General features: G+C 39.2%; 1 protein-coding gene across 2 annotated transcripts in view; it reads right to left on the reverse strand.

Annotated features, from left to right (window-relative positions):
- LOC136866463 (E3 ubiquitin ligase Rnf121) overlaps positions 1-19051 on the reverse strand; it is a 186992-nt gene that overhangs the window by 34964 nt on the left and 132977 nt on the right. For both annotated transcript variants that reach the window (XM_067143448.2, XM_067143447.2), the window contains exons 6-7: positions 6010-6143; positions 3944-4045 (exon numbers count right to left, since the gene is read on the reverse strand). In XM_067143448.2, coding sequence (XP_066999549.1) covers positions 3944-4045; positions 6010-6143 — 236 coding nt within the window. The remainder of the gene's footprint in view (positions 1-3943; positions 4046-6009; positions 6144-19051) is intronic.

Consider the following 19051-nt stretch of genomic DNA (forward strand, 5'->3'; position numbering starts at 1 on the left):
CACTTGCAAAAAATTATCGCTTTGTTGTGAAATGCGGACTTACCGGTACGCAATTTATTCCAAATCTTCGGTGTCGCTATTGCAGGTTTCGCTATCTGATGCGCCGTCCTCGCCTCAGTTAATACCAGTATCAGATTCTTCGTCTCCCTGCCACACTGCGTCATCTTCGGAACCGTCCAGTGCATTCGAAATCCCAGTCCTTTTGAAGCTCTTGGAGACTAGTTCAGGTGGTATAAGATCCCAACTCTTCTTCACCCACGAGCATAACAAGTCCAAGGGTGGACGCCTGATATTTCCGGCGGGCGTCAATTGCTGATCACCGCTCATCATCCACTCGTTGTAAAATCGACGTAAGTGGTCTTTAAAGGGTTTATTAACACATACGTCTAGTGGCTGCAAAGCAGATGTTAGGCCACCAGGAATGACTATCTGTCGTGTCTTATTTGTAGTGAGAATTTGCTTCACTTCGTTCACGAGGTGACCTCGGAAACTATCTAAAACAAGCAGAGCTGGTTGATTTAGTAGTGCACCAGGCCTTCTATTCCACACAGTTTTAACCCAGTCCAGCATGAGTTCTACGTCCATCCAACCCTTTGGTTGCACTCGTACATGAATTCCACGGGGAAACTGTATATTCTTTGGCATCGTTTTCCTCTTGAAAATGATGTAAGGCGGCAAGTTTCTCCCGTCAGCTGTAATGGTTAGCATTGCCGTGCATCGCAACTTCTCACTACCGCTGGTTTTCATTAATACACTCCGTGATCCTTTTAGCGCAATAGTGCTGTTGCCAGGCATATCAAAGAAGATTGGAGTCTGATCGGCATTACCGATTTGAGAAAGCAAGATCGAAGTTTCCTTGCGCAAACGTATGAGAAATCCGTGAAAATTTACAATCTTGTCCGTGTAATCAGCAGGCAACTTTTGGCTTAGTGTTGTTCTCCTTCGCACTGACAGATTGTGTCGTCGCATGAACCCCTTAATCCACCCACGAGTCGCCTTAAACTGAGTTACCGGTATGTTGTGTTTGCGCGCTACCTCCTGTCCCTTAATTTGTAACATTTCATATGATACACTGCAGCCATTGTTACGTATTTCACTGACGTACCTGAACACTTCTTCGTCAATTATAGGAAACTTCCCTGTTTTAGGACCTCTAAACGCGCGTCTAGAAGGGTTTGTGCTTTTTAGCTTGTTTTTTACTTTCCGCCAGTCACGCACCAACTTTTCACTCACAGAAAATTTTCTTTCTGCAGCTCTGTTCCCGTGCTGTTCAGCGAAGGCAATTACGCTTAGCTTGAAGCCCGCAGAATAGTTTCTATATTTACCCATAATCGCTTATAAATGCTTCACACGTTAATGTTTTGCGATATAAATGACTTTCCGTAATTGTTCACTATTAAAACAAATTATTTCTGCAAACACCCAAAACACAAATTAAAAACTTAAATTCTCACGCACACATGTCTACAGTAATCACGTAAATCTGAAACAAATAAATGCATCTGTGATCTGTCCATTCCAGAGCAGCCAATACTGTTTAGGCAGCAAGGAAGCATGCAACAATTTATCAGTTTAGCTCGTTGGTTGCGACACACTACTGCGCTTGCGCAAAGCTCGCAAACCGGAGCTCTAGCTAGCGCGGTGTAGATCTACTGTATAGTTGACTGTATTCCGAGACGTCAGTAACAAACATTCATTTTTTTTCAATTTCTTTTAAACATACGGTAATTAGGTTAATATTTCTTCCCAGTTATTGATGATTTTACATTACATTACTGACGAGTTTATAAAATAAAACTTTAATAGCATTGGATAATAATTATCTTGACTGCTTGGATAAAAGTTTTCATCCCATGCCCGGACACTTATGACGTAGTAGTAAGATAAGAGTCTAGCGATGACAACTGAGACATCGTAAATAATTCGGCTGAATAATTCCGTGGAAATCTGCGTTATCGTCTTGGATTTCACTTCGTGCGCAATAACACAGGAGCCGGCCCCATGGTGTAGGGGTAGCGTGCTTGCCTCTTACACGGAGGCCTCGGGTTCAATTCACGGCCGGGTCAGGGAATTTTACCTGTATCTGAGGGCTGGTTCGAGGTCCATTCAACCTACCTAGCCGGTATTTCCTGGTGACGTTGCCGATAAGCGATAACTTACAGCCTTACGTATTTCAAATGGGAACTCATAATATGTAGGTGGTGAATAAATAGTACACTGTCTCGCGACCACGTTGTCAAACTGCTGATAGCCTACCGGTAAGCATAATATGTAGGTGGTGAATAAATAGTACACTGTCTCGCGACCACGTTGTCAAACTGCCGATTGTCTACCGGTAAGCCATGCGTCGTACATATACCGGTATTATTTATTTATACGTTGTGCAACATGTCGCAAACGTAACTGTGTTGCCAAATTGCCCATAAACCATACACGTATTTAAATTGCGCATTCATGTGCAACTTACGTTGCAGTTCCATTTACCTTTTAACCAGATTAGTGAACAAAATTTGGACGTGCGACGATTATGTAATTAAAGGTTTAAAGTCCGATTTTTGTATTGAAAATAAAGGATGCGACGATTACGCGGTGGCGACGATTATGCCGTGAAATACGGTAGATGATGTAGCATTGGTAAATGATGAGAGCGACGATGAGGAGGAAACAGTACTTGGAAATTTCGTGTAGGAGTCTATAGATAATTATACAGGTCAAGGGAAGTTTTCAACAGTGAATTCTGATTGCTAAAATAACTAATAATACTCACACAAGTCACAGAGACAAATACTGAGCAATTACCTTATCGGGTTCAGCTGGTGAAAGATTTGTTTACAAAATACGCTCGCTCGGGTGGGCAATGAAATGTTCAAGGCCGGCGCTCATCAGATAATACAGTTCCAAGGTTGCAGGAAAGACATTTTATCAGGAAATTAGCACCCAAGAGTCAGAAATACAAACCTCAGATATGCTGTATCTAGTATTCAATACACGGCGAAAAGAAGACGTCAGTGTACTGCTGCCAGGAGTGTGACTTGGGTCTGTCTCCAAGAGCGCTTCGAACTCTATCACACGGAACTAAATTATTAATGAAATGTGAAACAATTATGTAGTTATCTGCATGTGCATAGTTCTGTCATAACGAATTCCAAATTTTGTGAATATCGGGCTACTCTTATACTTGTAGTAACGCTTTAAGTGAATCGATGTATTTCAGCCGCGCGTAGTTGAAATCTCATCCGGCCGCGAGGTAGGAAGCTCTTTAAATGGCTGGAGAGAGAGAGAGAGAGAGAGAGAGAGTGAGTGAGTGTGTGTGTGTGTGTAGCAGGCTGAGACAGGTGACCAGAGATAGTATACAAACTTGACATTTTTTGGCCTAAGAGACCAGATGGCCAGATACAAACCTATGAAGGGCTGACTCTCCTATACACAAGGACTGAGAATGCAGAATATAGGGATTGAGTTGGGTTACTGCTTATTGGGCAAGCAACAAAGATGACTCAAGAAACTGTGGAAACAGCAGAAGCATTAAACTCATGTCGCATGCTCGAAAAGATTTGGGAATGAGTGATCAAAACTGTGTGAGAAACTTTGTTGATAATAAGGATTATCCAAACGTCAGTTTTCAATTAACAACTCGGTTCATTTTTTAAAAGATTTCATAGAAGTTATTTTTTCCCCCCTAGCAGTTTAACGTTACAGTAACACACTGAAGGTTTTCGGCAGTGCAAGGATGGGAAAGGGATAAGAATGGAAATATAGCAGTCATGACCTTAATTAAGGTATAGCCCCAGTATTTCATATAGGTTTTAACAGGGCTGCAAAGACAAAGAAAAGAGAAACACGACATAAAATGATACAAAAACAAAATCTTAAAAAAATGAAAATAATAAAACACACACATTCTACATTTCTAGTTCAATTCGCTTACTGTAAAAAAGGATACGGATTACAGAACATCTTTCTTAGATCAACCTTTTCTTTGCAGTAAGGGCATGTCTGTTTCTTTCCAACGATGCACCAACCTCGAATGCAAAATTCATGAAATCTAGCAAATAGTTAAGGAATCGGAAAAGAACTTGCAGAATAAACAATAAACACACGTCATCATGCACCAAACCAGTATAACTGAAAGCTAAAAGGAGAATATAATTCATAATATGGCATTTGGTAAAAGATGTCCTAGTGAGTAATGGAAAGAGAAATCATGTGTCAAATGAAGACATAATTAGAGAGAGAGAGAGAAAGGAACACGAAAAGGAACACATACAGCCAAACTTCTATAGCTGCAATGTCTGCAACTTGAATTCTTGATATCAGGAAGAAATTTTCCTTTCCAGATGGAATATCATATATTTTATAGGCTGTTATGCCTTTCAGCGTTCAGCTGGCAGGCCTCTGTGAATTTACTAAATGCCACCATAATCCTCTATTTGTGACTAGTGGTCTTGTTTACTTCTATACCTCTTCATTTAAATCATTAGAAACTGAGTTTAACCATCAATGTCTTGGTCTCCCTCAAATCTATGACTGAGCCCATTATTCTCCCAGGTAAGTTATCCTCCTCCATTTGCCTCACACAACCCCAACACTGGAGGCGGTTTATGTGTACAGCTTCATCAATCAAGTTTCTGTATAACCTAGCCTTTACCTTCTCATTTCGAGTACCCTCCTGCCATTGTTCCTACTTGTTTGTACCAGTGATTATTCTCACTACTTTCATGCCCGTTGCTTCTAACTTAAGAATAAGATATCCTGAGTCCACCCAGCTTTCAATCCCTTTGAGCAAACTGAGTCTCAAAACAGACCGGCGTAAAGATAGTTTTATCCAGTAGCTGACTTCATTCTTACAGAATACTTCGACCGTACTGCAAACTCACTGCATTAGCTTTGCTGCATTTTGATTCAATCTCACTTACTATACTACTATCCTGGGAGAATACACATCCAGCTTTGTATTCCCAACCTGACATTCAATTCTCTACTAACATCATTTTAGTCTTGGATAGACTAATTTTGATATCATTTTCATTGCATCTATTTTAGATACTAATTAGACTGCAGGCTTTCAACAGAGTCTGCCATTAAAACCAAATTGCCAGCATAGACCAAACTGCTTACTACATTTCCACCTAACTCAATCCCTCCCTACCATTTTATAAATGATCCATGAAAATTATTTACACCAAAGGTGGAAAAAGTACCTTGAACCAAGAATTCATTCTACCATCAATTCTCACTGCAGCCCAATTGTCAACATAAATGCCTCTGATTGATTTTTATAATCTAGATCTATGAAACATAACTTATCTATTCCTCTGGTACCATTTTTCAATTACCTGGTGCATACTAAACATCTGATTCTGGCAGGCCCTCTGTAGTCTGAAACCACACTGGTCTTTATCCAATTTACCCTCAAACACTGATCGCACCTTCCCTTTCAAAATGCCTGGTATAATGACCAATAAACTACCTTTATAGTTGTTGCAATCCTTCCTGTCCCCTTGGTTTCAGATGGTGCAATTACTGCTTTCATCCAATCAAAAGGTTCCTTGCTAAAATTCCATGCTAATCTTATTGCTGTATGAAGCTATTTCATTCTTACATTCCCACTACCTTTCACCATTTCAGGTCTACTTTCATCTATTCCTGCTGCTTTGTGACAATGGAGTTTATTTCCCATCTTTTCCACATCCTCAATGACCGCCTCTTCATGAGCTTGGTTGTTTGCGATGTAACCAGAAAGATTTCCTTTTATGTTGAGAAAATTTTCAAAATATTCCTTCCACCTGTCCAGTGGTTCCCTCGGATCTACAGCTTCACCTGATTAACCCAAAACACTATTCAATTCCCTTTTCCCTCCCTTTCTTAGATTCTTTATTACTGTCCTTGCCTTAGCAAAGAAACTTCTCCCTTTCCAAGCTCACATGCCCAAAATACTAATCAGCCACTCCTACAGAGTGCTGCGGCTTTATGAATGTTCTTTGTGCAGGCTTATTTTATAAAGGATACACATGTTCACAGGAAAGCTTGTAAGTGTTTTCTAACACTCCTTCCTCTGTCTCTTGAACTAAGAGCTTATTTCCACATACAGCACACACTCCTGATTCTAGGTGCCGTGTAGGAATACCTTGGTCTGTGTAGTACTGCACATGAAACATACAAGATAATTACATTCAAGCTTAGAAAATAACCATAATAATATAATAGCTACACAAATATAAAATTGGGAAACAATAACTTAAAATAGGAGCAATTGATGTAGAGTATTTCCAAGATTGTAAAAAGAGATCATAAGCAACTTGACATAATTGCACACCTTAAATTGACATTATAGAACTGCTCATCACTAACAAAAATCACAAATCGGAGAAAAGATGGAATATCATATATTTTATAGGCTGTTATGCCTTGCACAAGAATAGAAATGTGCAGTAACGACAGTAATTAACAGTAATATAATAACAAGACAAAGAAGGGTAAGTCTTCATTTTCCAACTTAAAATATAGATCTGAATTTGTTTTATTCTAGTAAAAAGTTATTTAGTTAACTGACAGAACAATTTTTTTTTTTTTTTTTGGATAAGTGTTTATTTTAAAACTACACTATCTGATTGACAGTATATGGATACCCTAAGTGTTCTTCAGATAAACTGCCCAGTAGTGGACCATAATATGATCAGAGCAAGTGTTCGATAGGACTGAGGTTGGGATTCTGGGCTGGGCAGTCCATTTCTGGAATGTTATTGTCATGAACAGGCCTTGCTATATGGTAGAGAGCATTATCAGTTATCATGCTGAAACACACAGTGATCTCTGACCTGGTCTTTTCAACCGTAAACAACGTGCAGCTGGTCAAAATGTCTTTATATACTTTTGTCTAACATGCTCTGTAATATTATGAGAGGACCAAGTAATTTCCATGAAAAACACCCTCACATCTTTGCCAAATTTCACTGTGGGTACTCTACAGTTTGACATGTATCATTTGCAAAGCATTCACTACACACCAATTCTCCCCTCTGACTGCCACATGATTCGATTCATGACTCCAAATCACACGTCTCCTATGGCATTGCTCTTTACATTACTTGTGTGGCACTTAGCATTTACCTGCAAAATGTGCAGTTTATGGGTGGGCACCCAAGCCCTGAACTCCAATCCTTGTATCTCCTGGTGCACAATCATGGTACTAGCTGCAAAATTAGTGACCCTGTAGAATTCAGGGCAAAAGCATCACACGATATCGTGATATTCCCATACAACCTTCTTCAATGGTCCTCGTTTGTCAACATGTGGCCTACCCTGCCTTCCTGTTTTTACTTCATACTCACACCACCAACAGTTGATTTTGGCAACTTAAGAAGAATGGATCGCCCTGACTGATTGTCTACTGATGTGGCAAACAGTAATCATTCCTGATCAAACGTCTCCAACAACTGTACAACACTGAACTGTCAGCTGCAGCAGTCGTAGTGACTTTTAAGCTCCAGTTTACATGTACAGCGGCATGTAAAAAAACCAAAACAAAAAAACACCTCATCAGATGGTGTAGGATTTTGTTGAACTTGGTATGAATTATTTTGAATAGCAATAAAAATAACAGAGAATGTCAGTAGTATAGTTATGAATAAAACATTGACTATTTTACTGTACTGGACTAATTTAATCAAGGATGACCCAATAACACTGGCCTGAAAATTTAAACTTTCTATCATGTTCAAATATAGTATAAGTCCAATAGTCCGGCACGTTCGGGACCGTCCCATGTCGGATTACGGAAAATGCCGGACTATCGGGTGGTACCTCTTACTACGATATAGGTTAAGGCGTACAGCGAAAACAGCTGTAACACGGCGTTTTGCAGTAAAATGCTGATCAGCAGAATCATTTGTTTAATAACTTTAGCTCAAAATTAGGGCAGCACCAAATTTTCATTCAACACATTCAGTTTACATACATGTACTGTACAATATTTTAGTGTGACTTAAAAAATCTTGAATATCTTTTTGTTTTTGAGATCATTGTCACTTGGCATAAAAGTTATTTCTGATAATATGTAAATCAATAAGTTCAGTGGCATTATAATTAGTATTACACTCAGCAAAAGTGATGAATTTATTTAGGGACTCTGCAGCTTCTGCCCAGATGATTCTCTCCCTTTCTTCGGTTTCCTCATCTGAGTCACTCTCTTCAAGATTGTGTATAGGTTGAGGGTTTAATACAATTTGGATAATGTCCACATCGGTTAGCTCCTGCTCGGTAGGTTCACTGTTATCTATTTGAATCCACTCCGCGAGTTCCTCTTCAGATAAGTTATCCAAAGGATTGTTGTTGGTTACACTTCTTACTACATCCAAAACTTCAGACACTGATTCGGGATGTTGTGCCTCCTCAACAGTCTGTAGTGTTGAATCAAATGTAGGATCCGCAGTTCGCCAAAGTTTTCCCCAGCACCGTTGTAAAGTAACTTTTTTTACTTGAGCCCAGGACAGTGCGACACCATAGACGGCATATTGTACATTAAATTTTTTTGAAATTCAGTTACATCACACTCGGCGTTTAACAGGCTGCGAACGAAAGAACTCCTATAAAAATATTTAAAGTTCTGGATTACCCCTTGATCCATTGGCTGAATCAGTGACGTAACATTAGGCGGCAGAAGTGTAGCAAATATATTTCCAGAAACTAACTCAGCTACTGGTGGATGTGCTTTACAGTTGTCCAAAAGAAGGATAGCTTTGCTGTCTTCTAGTAGACCAAGGTTTTTGAAGCTTTCTTTGATTTGTGGCACAAATTGATGAAAGAACCAGTCTTTGAATAGAGTGGTGGTCATCCACGCATTTGATTGAGCGTCATAATGAACAGGCAAGTTCATAACATTTTTAAATTCCTCAGGTTTTCTAGATTTACCAATTACAAAAGGAGTTATTCGGTGGCTTCCCGAAGCATTAGCACATTGCAAAACTGTCAATCTGTCTTTGTTGTTTTTTTAAAACCTTTTAGCCACTTTTTTACCTCCTGCAGCTAGAGTAGGTGTTGGTAAGCACAGCCATAGCAGGCCTGTTTCATCAGCCTTGTAAATCTGATCAGCTGGTAGATTATTAACTGCGATTATTTCTTCAAACTCGTCTTTGTATTTTTCTGCTGAATCTTGGTTTGCTGAAAGTGTCTCTCCAGTTACATCAAGTCTTTGAATTCCATGCCGAAACTTAAAGTTTCTCAGCCAACCATCAGAAAAACTGCATTCACTTTCTGTAACACCTAAGCCTAGTCCAATTTTTTTTGCCTTTTCAATAACCATTGGCCCCGTTACCGGCTTTCCTTCAGAGCGTACTACACTGAACCATTTGTACAATAAACTACCTAATTATTCCAGTTTTGTTTTTTTAAATGTTTGTCTGGAAGCCAATTTTTCAGTTGTTACCGATTGAGAAGCAAATTTCATTAGTTCATCTTTTTGTTTTTTTTAATGTTGTAAATGGTTGACAAGCCAATATTAAATTCATTTAATAAAATATTTCTATTCTCACCTTTCTCCAGGAATTTGATGATTTCCAGTTTCTGGTTGATGGTCAGAGTTACGTGCTTACGTTTCTCTCCTGATTTGGAACATGAAGAAGGTTTCAGTTTTGAGAACATTGTCACTGCTTAAATACCAAGAAAACTTCCACAGGGCACTTTGATATGTATGTTCACTACACTAATGCAATACTGTATCACGGATCCTAGATCGCAAGAAAAAATACTGTAGCGAAAAGTGCTCGCAATCAAAACAATGAACTGAACCTGTGTGTGGTGACAGCCAACAATGCCGATTGTGTCTAACAATAGCAGACGCATAGTGAATACTTGCGGGTGGTTTTGAACCGCACCGTGTGCTTTAACTGTCACAAACGTAAAAAAATAATAATATTAAAAAATCCTGGAATGGTGCCGGACCATCGGGCATTCCGAACTGTTTGATGCCGGACTAGTGGAATTCTACTGTAGTGATTTTTCAAATTTCAGGCATGCTGGATCTGGATACAAAGGCCAGGTTTTCTCCATCACATCAAGTTTCTTTGGAAAATCAAAATGAATAGCATATATAGGATTAACCCCTCAGCGACGGGGAACATCTGAGTGCCACTTTATACAGCGGATGGAGGTGATTCAGATGTGAGCACTATGAAAATGCAACGGTCTCTGTTTCAAGGTATTGAAGGAATTACAGGAATCCTCACAAGATGATGTCAGAATGCATATCAGTGGGAAAATGGTGATTTATACTATCAATTTACACAAGGAAACATCCTGTAATCTGTACATCTGCTAGAACGCAGCAGACATTTAAGCCTGCATGCTCTCACGCGGAAAGAGGTCAGATTATTTTAAACTCATTAGAAAGAAAAAAGGAAATACTGATTTGGCCTGATTCATACATACAAGGAAGGCAGAGATCTTCACCTTCAAAGATATACCATTTCCATCTCGACAACTTTACAAGCTAAAACAAAATGATTAGGCCTACAGGGATCTATATAACGCATGGAGGAGAGCAGCATGTGAACTAAAGGAGGTCTATATGGCATATGGAGGTCGGATTGATTCATACACCCTAGTTTGCAGTACTGGTATCATGGCCATGAGGAACAGGTAAAACTGCGTATCCTCTTCAAAAAGAAGAGGGCACATTTTTCTTTGCCATGTGTGTACCAATAATACGCCGTCTCTAGTGCCAACATGTTCCTTTCACGGAGTTTAGACCCAAGTATCTCCGCAGATTCCTTTGGAAAACCAAGATCTCAAAGCCAATCAACACACTTTACTTGAAAAGTATGGGTTGATTTTCAACACCAGCCATCAGATTTAGAAGAGGAACAATCGTTTAATTGTTCTGGATGCTGCATTACTGGTATCATGGCCATGGGGAAAGGGTAAAATTGTGGATGAAATATTGCTTGGATGTACAATCTTATTTTTGTTCCTGCTGTTAAATTCCTTCATATTCATAGAACAGAAGTAGCTGTGCATACTACATTCTGCAGACTGTCATCACACCATAAAAATTCAGAATAATAATGCTGTTTGCTCATTATTTATCCACTATTGTAACTATTCTATACAGCTCCTACAGGCCTCATGTGGAGCCTAGGGCTTATCTTTGTCCCCCAGTTTGATATCGAAGTATGCATAGTAGGCTTCTCTCATGAACTCAGTTATTTTACAAAGGAAAAATTTAATGTATCCTCCTATTCATACATTTATTGAATAAGAGGATATATTAATTTTTTCCTTTGTAAAGTGAAAACCGCCAATATGGAATGATTGTAATATCTTGTAATGCTGTTGATTTAAAAGCATGAAACTTCCACACACACATAGCAGAATGTATCTGGATTTTTCTTGAAGCCACGATGTGGCACGTTTATGTTTGTTAAAAGGGTTAACACAGTATGTCACTCACATACAGGACACATACATGGAAATGCGCTTGATGGACTTCACAATGGCGAACAGTTCTTCCTGGGCGATGCAGTAATTTCTTTCTAGTTTAGAGAAGGCTTAACTGACGTCTGCCACTATCTTCTTTTCATTGTCCACGACATGAGATAGGATGCTACCAAGCAAAAGTCACTGGTATCTATGTCAAACACAAAGTTTGCTCCAGCTTTGGAATCTCTGAACACAGGACATCCTTCTGGTAATAAAAAGTTTTCTGGCATTCTTCTGTCTACAGATGAATCATTGGTCGTTCTCAGTAAGTCAATGCAATAGTTTGACAATGTTGCCAAATCCTCTTGTTAAACTGAGATTAGTAGGTGCAGAGGCCCAGAAAACTTGTAGCTGGAATGACTTGTCCTTGGATACTGGCCACTTCCTCACTGCCATGGGTTTCCCTGGATTGGTACAGACTCCTTCCTCCGAGACAATAAGGCGAAGTACTGTATTTCCTTCCTGAGGAGCATGAATTTCTTAGGGGTTACTTCAGCTGGGCTGCTCTCAGTTTTCCAATAACCTTCCTCAAGCTCTTGAGGTGCTTCTCAGAGCACAATGACATCATCCAAATACATCAAGCATGTCGTCCAGTGCAATCCTCTTAGCACAGACTCTATCAGACTCTTGAAAGTTGCCAGGGCATTGTACAACCCGAATGGCATGACCTTCAACTGCCAGAGACTACTTCCAAAGGGGAACACAGCCATCTCTCGATCTTGAGGAAGAATCTCCATTTGCCGATAACCATTCTACAGAACCAGTATAGATCCTGATATATCCTGAGTGTCATTAGTCTGGGGTAATGAGTAGCTGTCTTTCGTCGTGATGTCATTCACTCTCCTGTAGGCGACACAGAACTGAGAAGAGCTGTTGTACTTGTTTATTAACAATACTGGGGAGCTCCAAGGGCTTTCTGAGGGTTTTATTACTTCATTTCTTCAAGTATTTGGTCCACTTTGCCCTGCTTCAGGAGTGGAACACGTTGGAATGGAGCACCAACTGGTGTGCTGTCGCCCAATTCAATCTGATATTGGAAGAGTTTTCTCCTGCAGAAGTCGTTACTGGCCAGGGAGAAGACGTCCTGATACTCCCGCAGTAGGTCACTTCGTTTGTCTCGTTGCCTGGGCTGGATCCCTCATTCACCTTCCACAGCACCATTTGCACATTCCATTGTTACTTACTCAGATGTCTGGTTACAGCGGCCGATCCGATTCAATTGCCTTGCAGGAGGCATTCCACATAATAGGCTTGCAAATCCCAAGTGCTTTGGCACCTTGACGGACGGCAATGTCGTAATTGTTAAGTAGGACAGTCCAATATAAGGCTGATGAGATGTGATGATCAGGGTCTTGGCGAACACTAATCCCTTTGTTTTAATATTTTGATGCTCAGGCTCCACAATGGCCATTAAACCACCAACAGTTCCATCCATATCCACAGCCACATCTACCGCAGTCCTAGCTGGAGTGGTCAGCCATCTCGCAGCTTCACAAGGCGTAATGCAATGACTTCACACACCGGTCACATAGCAATTTCTTCATCCCCATATCAAAGTGTATTAAAGCTCTTGTCCAGGATGATTTTATGCTCATTTAGGAAGTCAAGTCTGATGATTATCTCATTCACGATATCTGCTTCTCCAAGGACCTAGTACTTTACATGTAACAAGCTTTAGCAGCTTCATTTTTGATAGAAACCCGTACCGACTGCGATATCAAGTAGTGAATAGTTAAGAATAAACTTAAATATTGTATTAAGTGGTCCGCCTATTCAATGCATACACAATTTATTAAATCTAGAACATGTTTCTTCTCTTAAGGGACATTATCAGCTAGAATAATTCACACAATACATCAGATGCAAAATTACATTAATAGATTGGTAAGAAAAATTAAAATACACTTTTATACACAAGGACATTTAAATTAAAATATTTTCAGACTTGATTAAAGTTCCATTATGTCAATAAAATTGATGTGAGTTGTTCATAAAATTCTTGATGACATGACTTAATTTAATGATGTAATTTTATATTGATGTATTGTGTGAATTATTCTAGCTGATGATGTCCCTGAGGGAAAGAAACATGTTCTAGATTTAATAAATTATGTATGCATTGAATAGGTGGACCACTTAAATACAATATTTAAATTTATTCTTAAACATTCGCTAGTTGAGGACCTAGTATTTCACTGCCCTCTGCTCAAAGGAGAATTCTATAACTGCCTCACAGTCAACAGGTGTCATCTCTCCAGTGGTATAGTTTATTTACAACATATATTTACACTTGGAACTAGTTTCGACGCTGCTTGGCGTCATCTTCAGCCAAAATGTGGGAAATAGGCTAGCATGTAGACATTTATATTACACAAGGTGTTACATCAGTGTGAATAAATGAGAGAACATGAAGACGCAAAGTACAATGTCAGTTTCAAAGTGGTCATGAAGGGTGAGTCAAAATTGTATAAACATGAGATAACATAATCACTTAAACAATAAACATATAAACATATAAACTGTAACAAAACCATGCGGAAGTACGAGATGATTGGCATTGGAGATTCAAATTATTTCAGACACTCTTCCATTGAATGTTGCCTGCCGCGAGTGTAGTACAAAACATCGGTTATATTTCAGTAAACACAATCTTCTCAAAAATGCACATAACATTATAAAATATTTGGGTTGAGATGCAATTTGGCAGTTAGGGATTGAAATCACTTATTCAATAAGCGTCAATTCAAAAAACAGCTGTGAAGGGTTAGACAAGAATTGCACAAGCGTGAGTTTGGACTCGATAAATGCAAAAAACACATGAAACACACTCGAAAATGTAGGTTCGTGATGGATTTGGCACAAAAGGTCTGCGTTTAATCATTCATTGAATGGCACTATCCAACACGCTCTGTTCCTCTTCATCTCGCGCCATAGCTTTACCGCCTTAGGTCCCGCAATAAACATCATAGAAACCTGCCCCCACCCTACACGTAACGCTGCAACAATACACCACAAATACTGGCACAGTCAACCTCCAAGCTCTCAGAGGAACGTATTCCTTAATATCAATTTTATATTCTTGTCGAGCTGAATATGTATACTACACCCTCAACAAAGTGACTCTTTATCTGCCATGTTCATCTCACACTTGGATTCAAATATGCATTTGTACCAGTTTGGATATGTTGAGCCCTGTCTCATACTTACGCTGCGCTTGACCTATATGGCACCTGACGAAGAAATCCTACAAATTTTTAATTCTTTAACTGCCAATTTCACCTTGTACTACGAAAAGTTGAATATGTTATTTGTATTTGAAAATATTATTTAATGAGTCCTAACTCGTATGATATAGCTTTTGCATTCACCCTTCATGGACTGTTTTGAATTGACATTACTGAATATCTACAATTCGAACCTTCACTGCCAAGTTCATCTCGCACCATGAGTTCAGATGTCACGTGCAATTCTAAGAGGCTGTTAAATCCTACCTCACATTTGAACTACACTCACATCGGTGCCATTCAATGAATGATTAAACGCAGACCTTTTGTGCCAAATCCATCACGAACCTACATTTTCGAGTGTGTTTCATGTGTTTTTTGCATTTATCGAGTCCAAACTCACGCTTATGTTTAAATGTGCAATTCTTGTCTAACCCTTCACAGCTGTTTTTTGAATTGGCGCTTATTGAATAAGTGATTTCAATCTCTAACTGCCAAATTGCATCTCAACCCAAATATTTTATAATGTTATGTGCATTTTTGAGAAGATTGTGTTTACTGAAATATAACCGATGTTTTGTACTACACTCGCGGCAGGCAACATTCAATGGAAGAGTGTCTGAAATAATTTGAATCTCCAATGCCAATCATCTCGTACTTCCGCATGGTTTTGTTACAGTTTATATGTTTATATGTTTATTGTTTAAGTGATTATGTTATCTCATGTTTATACAATTTTGACTTACCCTTCATGACCACTTTGAAACTGACATTGTACTTTGCGTCTTCATGTTCTCTCATTTATTCACAATGATGTAACACCTTGTGTAATATAAATGTCTACATGCTAGCCTATTTCCCACATTTTGGCTGAAGATGACGCCAAACAGCGTCGAAACTAGTTCCAAGTGTAAATATATGTTGTAAATAAACTATAACATTTATCTGTATTGAAAAGGTGGACCCTTTTAAGTTTCCTATCTTCCATTCTCAGTTCAATACGGACAAAAATGAAATTCTTAGATTTAAACTCCAGTGGTAGTCGCCAGGCAAGGGCCGAATTCTACTCGGTCATGGAACTGTTGCCTTGACAATGGTGTTCATTGCTCTGGTGACGATCAACACGCTCTGCGCTATCCTGTCGAAGACTGTCTACCATCAGACTGCAGTCTCGTTACATGGGCCTGGAATGCAGGGGCTTTACGACGACTATCCTGAACAAACCTTTTGTCCCGTAGGTTTAGTTAATTATTGTTTCACTGACTGATGTGTTTCCTTGGTCGCCCTGAATGTCAGATGAAGGCTCTCGTCTTCAATGGTATTCACAGTTCCAGTTTACATGGCCCATATTACCTGAATTCCAGAAGGCGGCAGATCCTTGTGGCATAGACTGGCTCGAGTGCGTTTCCGTTGCCTCGTTCACTTGGTTCCGCTTGGCTAATGGAACCTTCCTACAGCTTCAAGCAAGTCCATCGAGGATTTACCTGCCTGTGACCACGGAGTTATGTCCACTTCCAGGTGACGCACCCTAGTCTGAACTGTCGATCCCTTCTTTGTGGCCTTGAACTCCAACGTGTAGCTGAGAGCATCTCCTACGTCTTGCAGCAGGCGATGGGCCTGTTGAGTATCTCGGTTGTGTAACCCATCTATGGAAATCTGCCTACCCACCTGCTTGAGGAACTCTTCTGGTGCTGAGAGGTAGGCCCAGCAGACGAGATGGGCGATATCTGCCTTGAACTTTTGAAACGTCTCTATACTTCTCTGAGTCATGGCCCAGAGGAGTGTCTGGTAGGCCTGCCTGGAGGTGACGATCTCTATATGGGCTAGTAGCATGATGTACTTGCTCTGAATTCCTTCTGGTATCACATAATAGAACATCAAGGGTGTTCCATCTCGGAGCCACCAGGAGAACTATAGTTTTGTCCCTTTCACTCCAACTGTTAGCAGAATATGCTGCCTCGACTGCCACAGGTACGTAATCCACGGCACCACCCTGTTGAATGTTGGCATCTTCACGTTGGTCAAACTTAGTACTACAGATGTTAACCCCACCACATAGGTCTCATCTTGTATGTTATTGTGCAGCTGGGTGCTTTCTTTCTGCAGGTTCTGGAAAAATCTTTTGATCAACTGTGCCAATTTTTTCTTCAATTTTCTTGGCAATCTCATGTTGTACTATGTTCTTTTTCTTCAAGTTCATCTTTCACTATTTCCGCCTGCAGAATATGCTTTATCTCAAGGCGACTCACCTCGATCTTTCTCTGTCCCTCTTCCAAATTCTTCTGGCCTTCTTCAACCTTCTTCATTTATCTCAAATAGCACATTTAACTGATCCTCAATTTTCTTGTGGCTTCTGGTCTCAACTGACATGCAATAAATGACCACACACAAGAGGACAAGACCGACAACTTGCACAATCAACTCACGTGACTGCTTCACGCACTGAACTCTTAGCTCACAACTTGTAACTCAACACGCTCTTCTTTGAAGCGAGCCTGCTTTTATGTACATAGTGATTAAGTTCTAGTATCTTTTGGGTGCTGCCATAATACTAGTGATATAAGTTTGCCTTCCAGAAAATTCAGTTACTACATGAAGGGGACAATAGAAGCAGAGGCTGTCATGCACCCACAGACTGGTCAGCAGCTCCCCAGTCTGTCTCACTCATATCTTACAGTAACTAGAGAAGGGACTTCATGAGAGCTGACAGTTGCTTTATCATGTAACAGTATTATACAACTAGTTATATTTTACTGAAACGATAACAATGATATTCTTTTTGTATATGTATGGCTCGGATAATAAATTTATAAATTACATAAATAAATAAATAAATAAATAAATAAATAAATAAATAAATAAATAAATAAATAAATAAATAAATAAATAAATAAATGGAATAGAAGATGAACAATGAATGAAGAAAACCGTTAGGTATTTAAATAGATTCCTCATTTTAAAATATAGTATTGTAATGCATAAATCAGCATTTTTTTTTACAAGAAATATAGTATCATATTTAAACTGATCACACTGCAAACACCATGGCTGTTATTTAAAGTTCCCATGTACAGTATGAAATATAGTATAATTTTACTGACCATAAAAATAATAATAACAGGCAAACAAAGATGAAAAGTACTATAAATACTAGAACCGCCAGAACATACTATATACCTAGAACTGCAGATGCGGTCATTTTGACCGCTGTTGAAATTAATATATTTTTGTTCTTGATACGCATAGTTACTCATTATCCTTTTGCCTCTGTTTCTGTGCACTGCTTTGTGTGTTTCAATATTCAATATTGATTCATCAATAAAAAGATGCTACGCACTCTTTACACTGCCACTTTGACTATGCAGTAGGTCCTGGATCTTTTAAGATGTTAAGGCGAGCAAACCAACCAGGTGTAGTCTTTCCAAACTAGGCTACAGTTCACGCTGTGATGCCATCAGTACCTAGTAACGTATTACCTGGCCCTCGGAGGCTCTTATCTTGGTTGACGTATCCCCTCTGGTACAGTGTTTTACGGGTTACAGTTTCTATGTCTGTAACAGATTAATTGAAAACTCGTCAGTACTCAGCCTACACGAGGCATCATCATAATATGAATACGTAGTAAATCAAGGAATTTCTCCATAGCTGTTTTGCTGATTGTTATAATAATATTAATAAAAAACAACAACCACAACAACAAAACTTTTCAGCCTGAACAATCCAGTTTTCAGCGTGATCTGAATCACTGCTTTAGGAATGATCAACTTGATAGGCAGTAACCTTCTCCTCTTAGGTCCTCTATCCTGGACCACACTACATCAGACATATCTTCTGGAATGTCATGCAACAAACTCACGAACTCTTCATCGGTGAGAGGTGGTGGTCTACGAGACATGTTTACTGCACTGTATCAAGCTGATGTATGACAACACTACCATAGATGCAAAGGAAATAATGCTCCTACAGTTTGTAATATATCCAAATTCCATTGTTATGTTTTTGAACATTACCATTGTTGATAGAATAATTACAAGCAGATAATTAGTTCTAAACGTGAGCTGAAGATGTGTTGTAATACATTTTATTATGGAGAGAGGCTGTCAGGATCAGATTTTCAGTATGCGGCAGGTAATTGAAAAATGCTAAGAGAGGAATAGACAGATTTTCAGTATGCGGCAGGTAATTGAAAAATGCTAAGAGAGGAATAGACAGCTGTATTTATGTTCGTAGATCTAGAGAAAGCATATGAGAGGATAACGAGGGAAAAGATGTTTGCCATACTGGGGGACTATGGAATTAAAGGTAGATTATTAAAATCAATTAAAGGCACTTATGTTGACAATTGGGCTTCA

Source organism: Anabrus simplex, chromosome 3, assembly GCF_040414725.1.
Source record: "Anabrus simplex isolate iqAnaSimp1 chromosome 3, ASM4041472v1, whole genome shotgun sequence".
In the NCBI taxonomy this organism is placed as follows: Eukaryota; Metazoa; Arthropoda; class Insecta; order Orthoptera; family Tettigoniidae; genus Anabrus; species Anabrus simplex.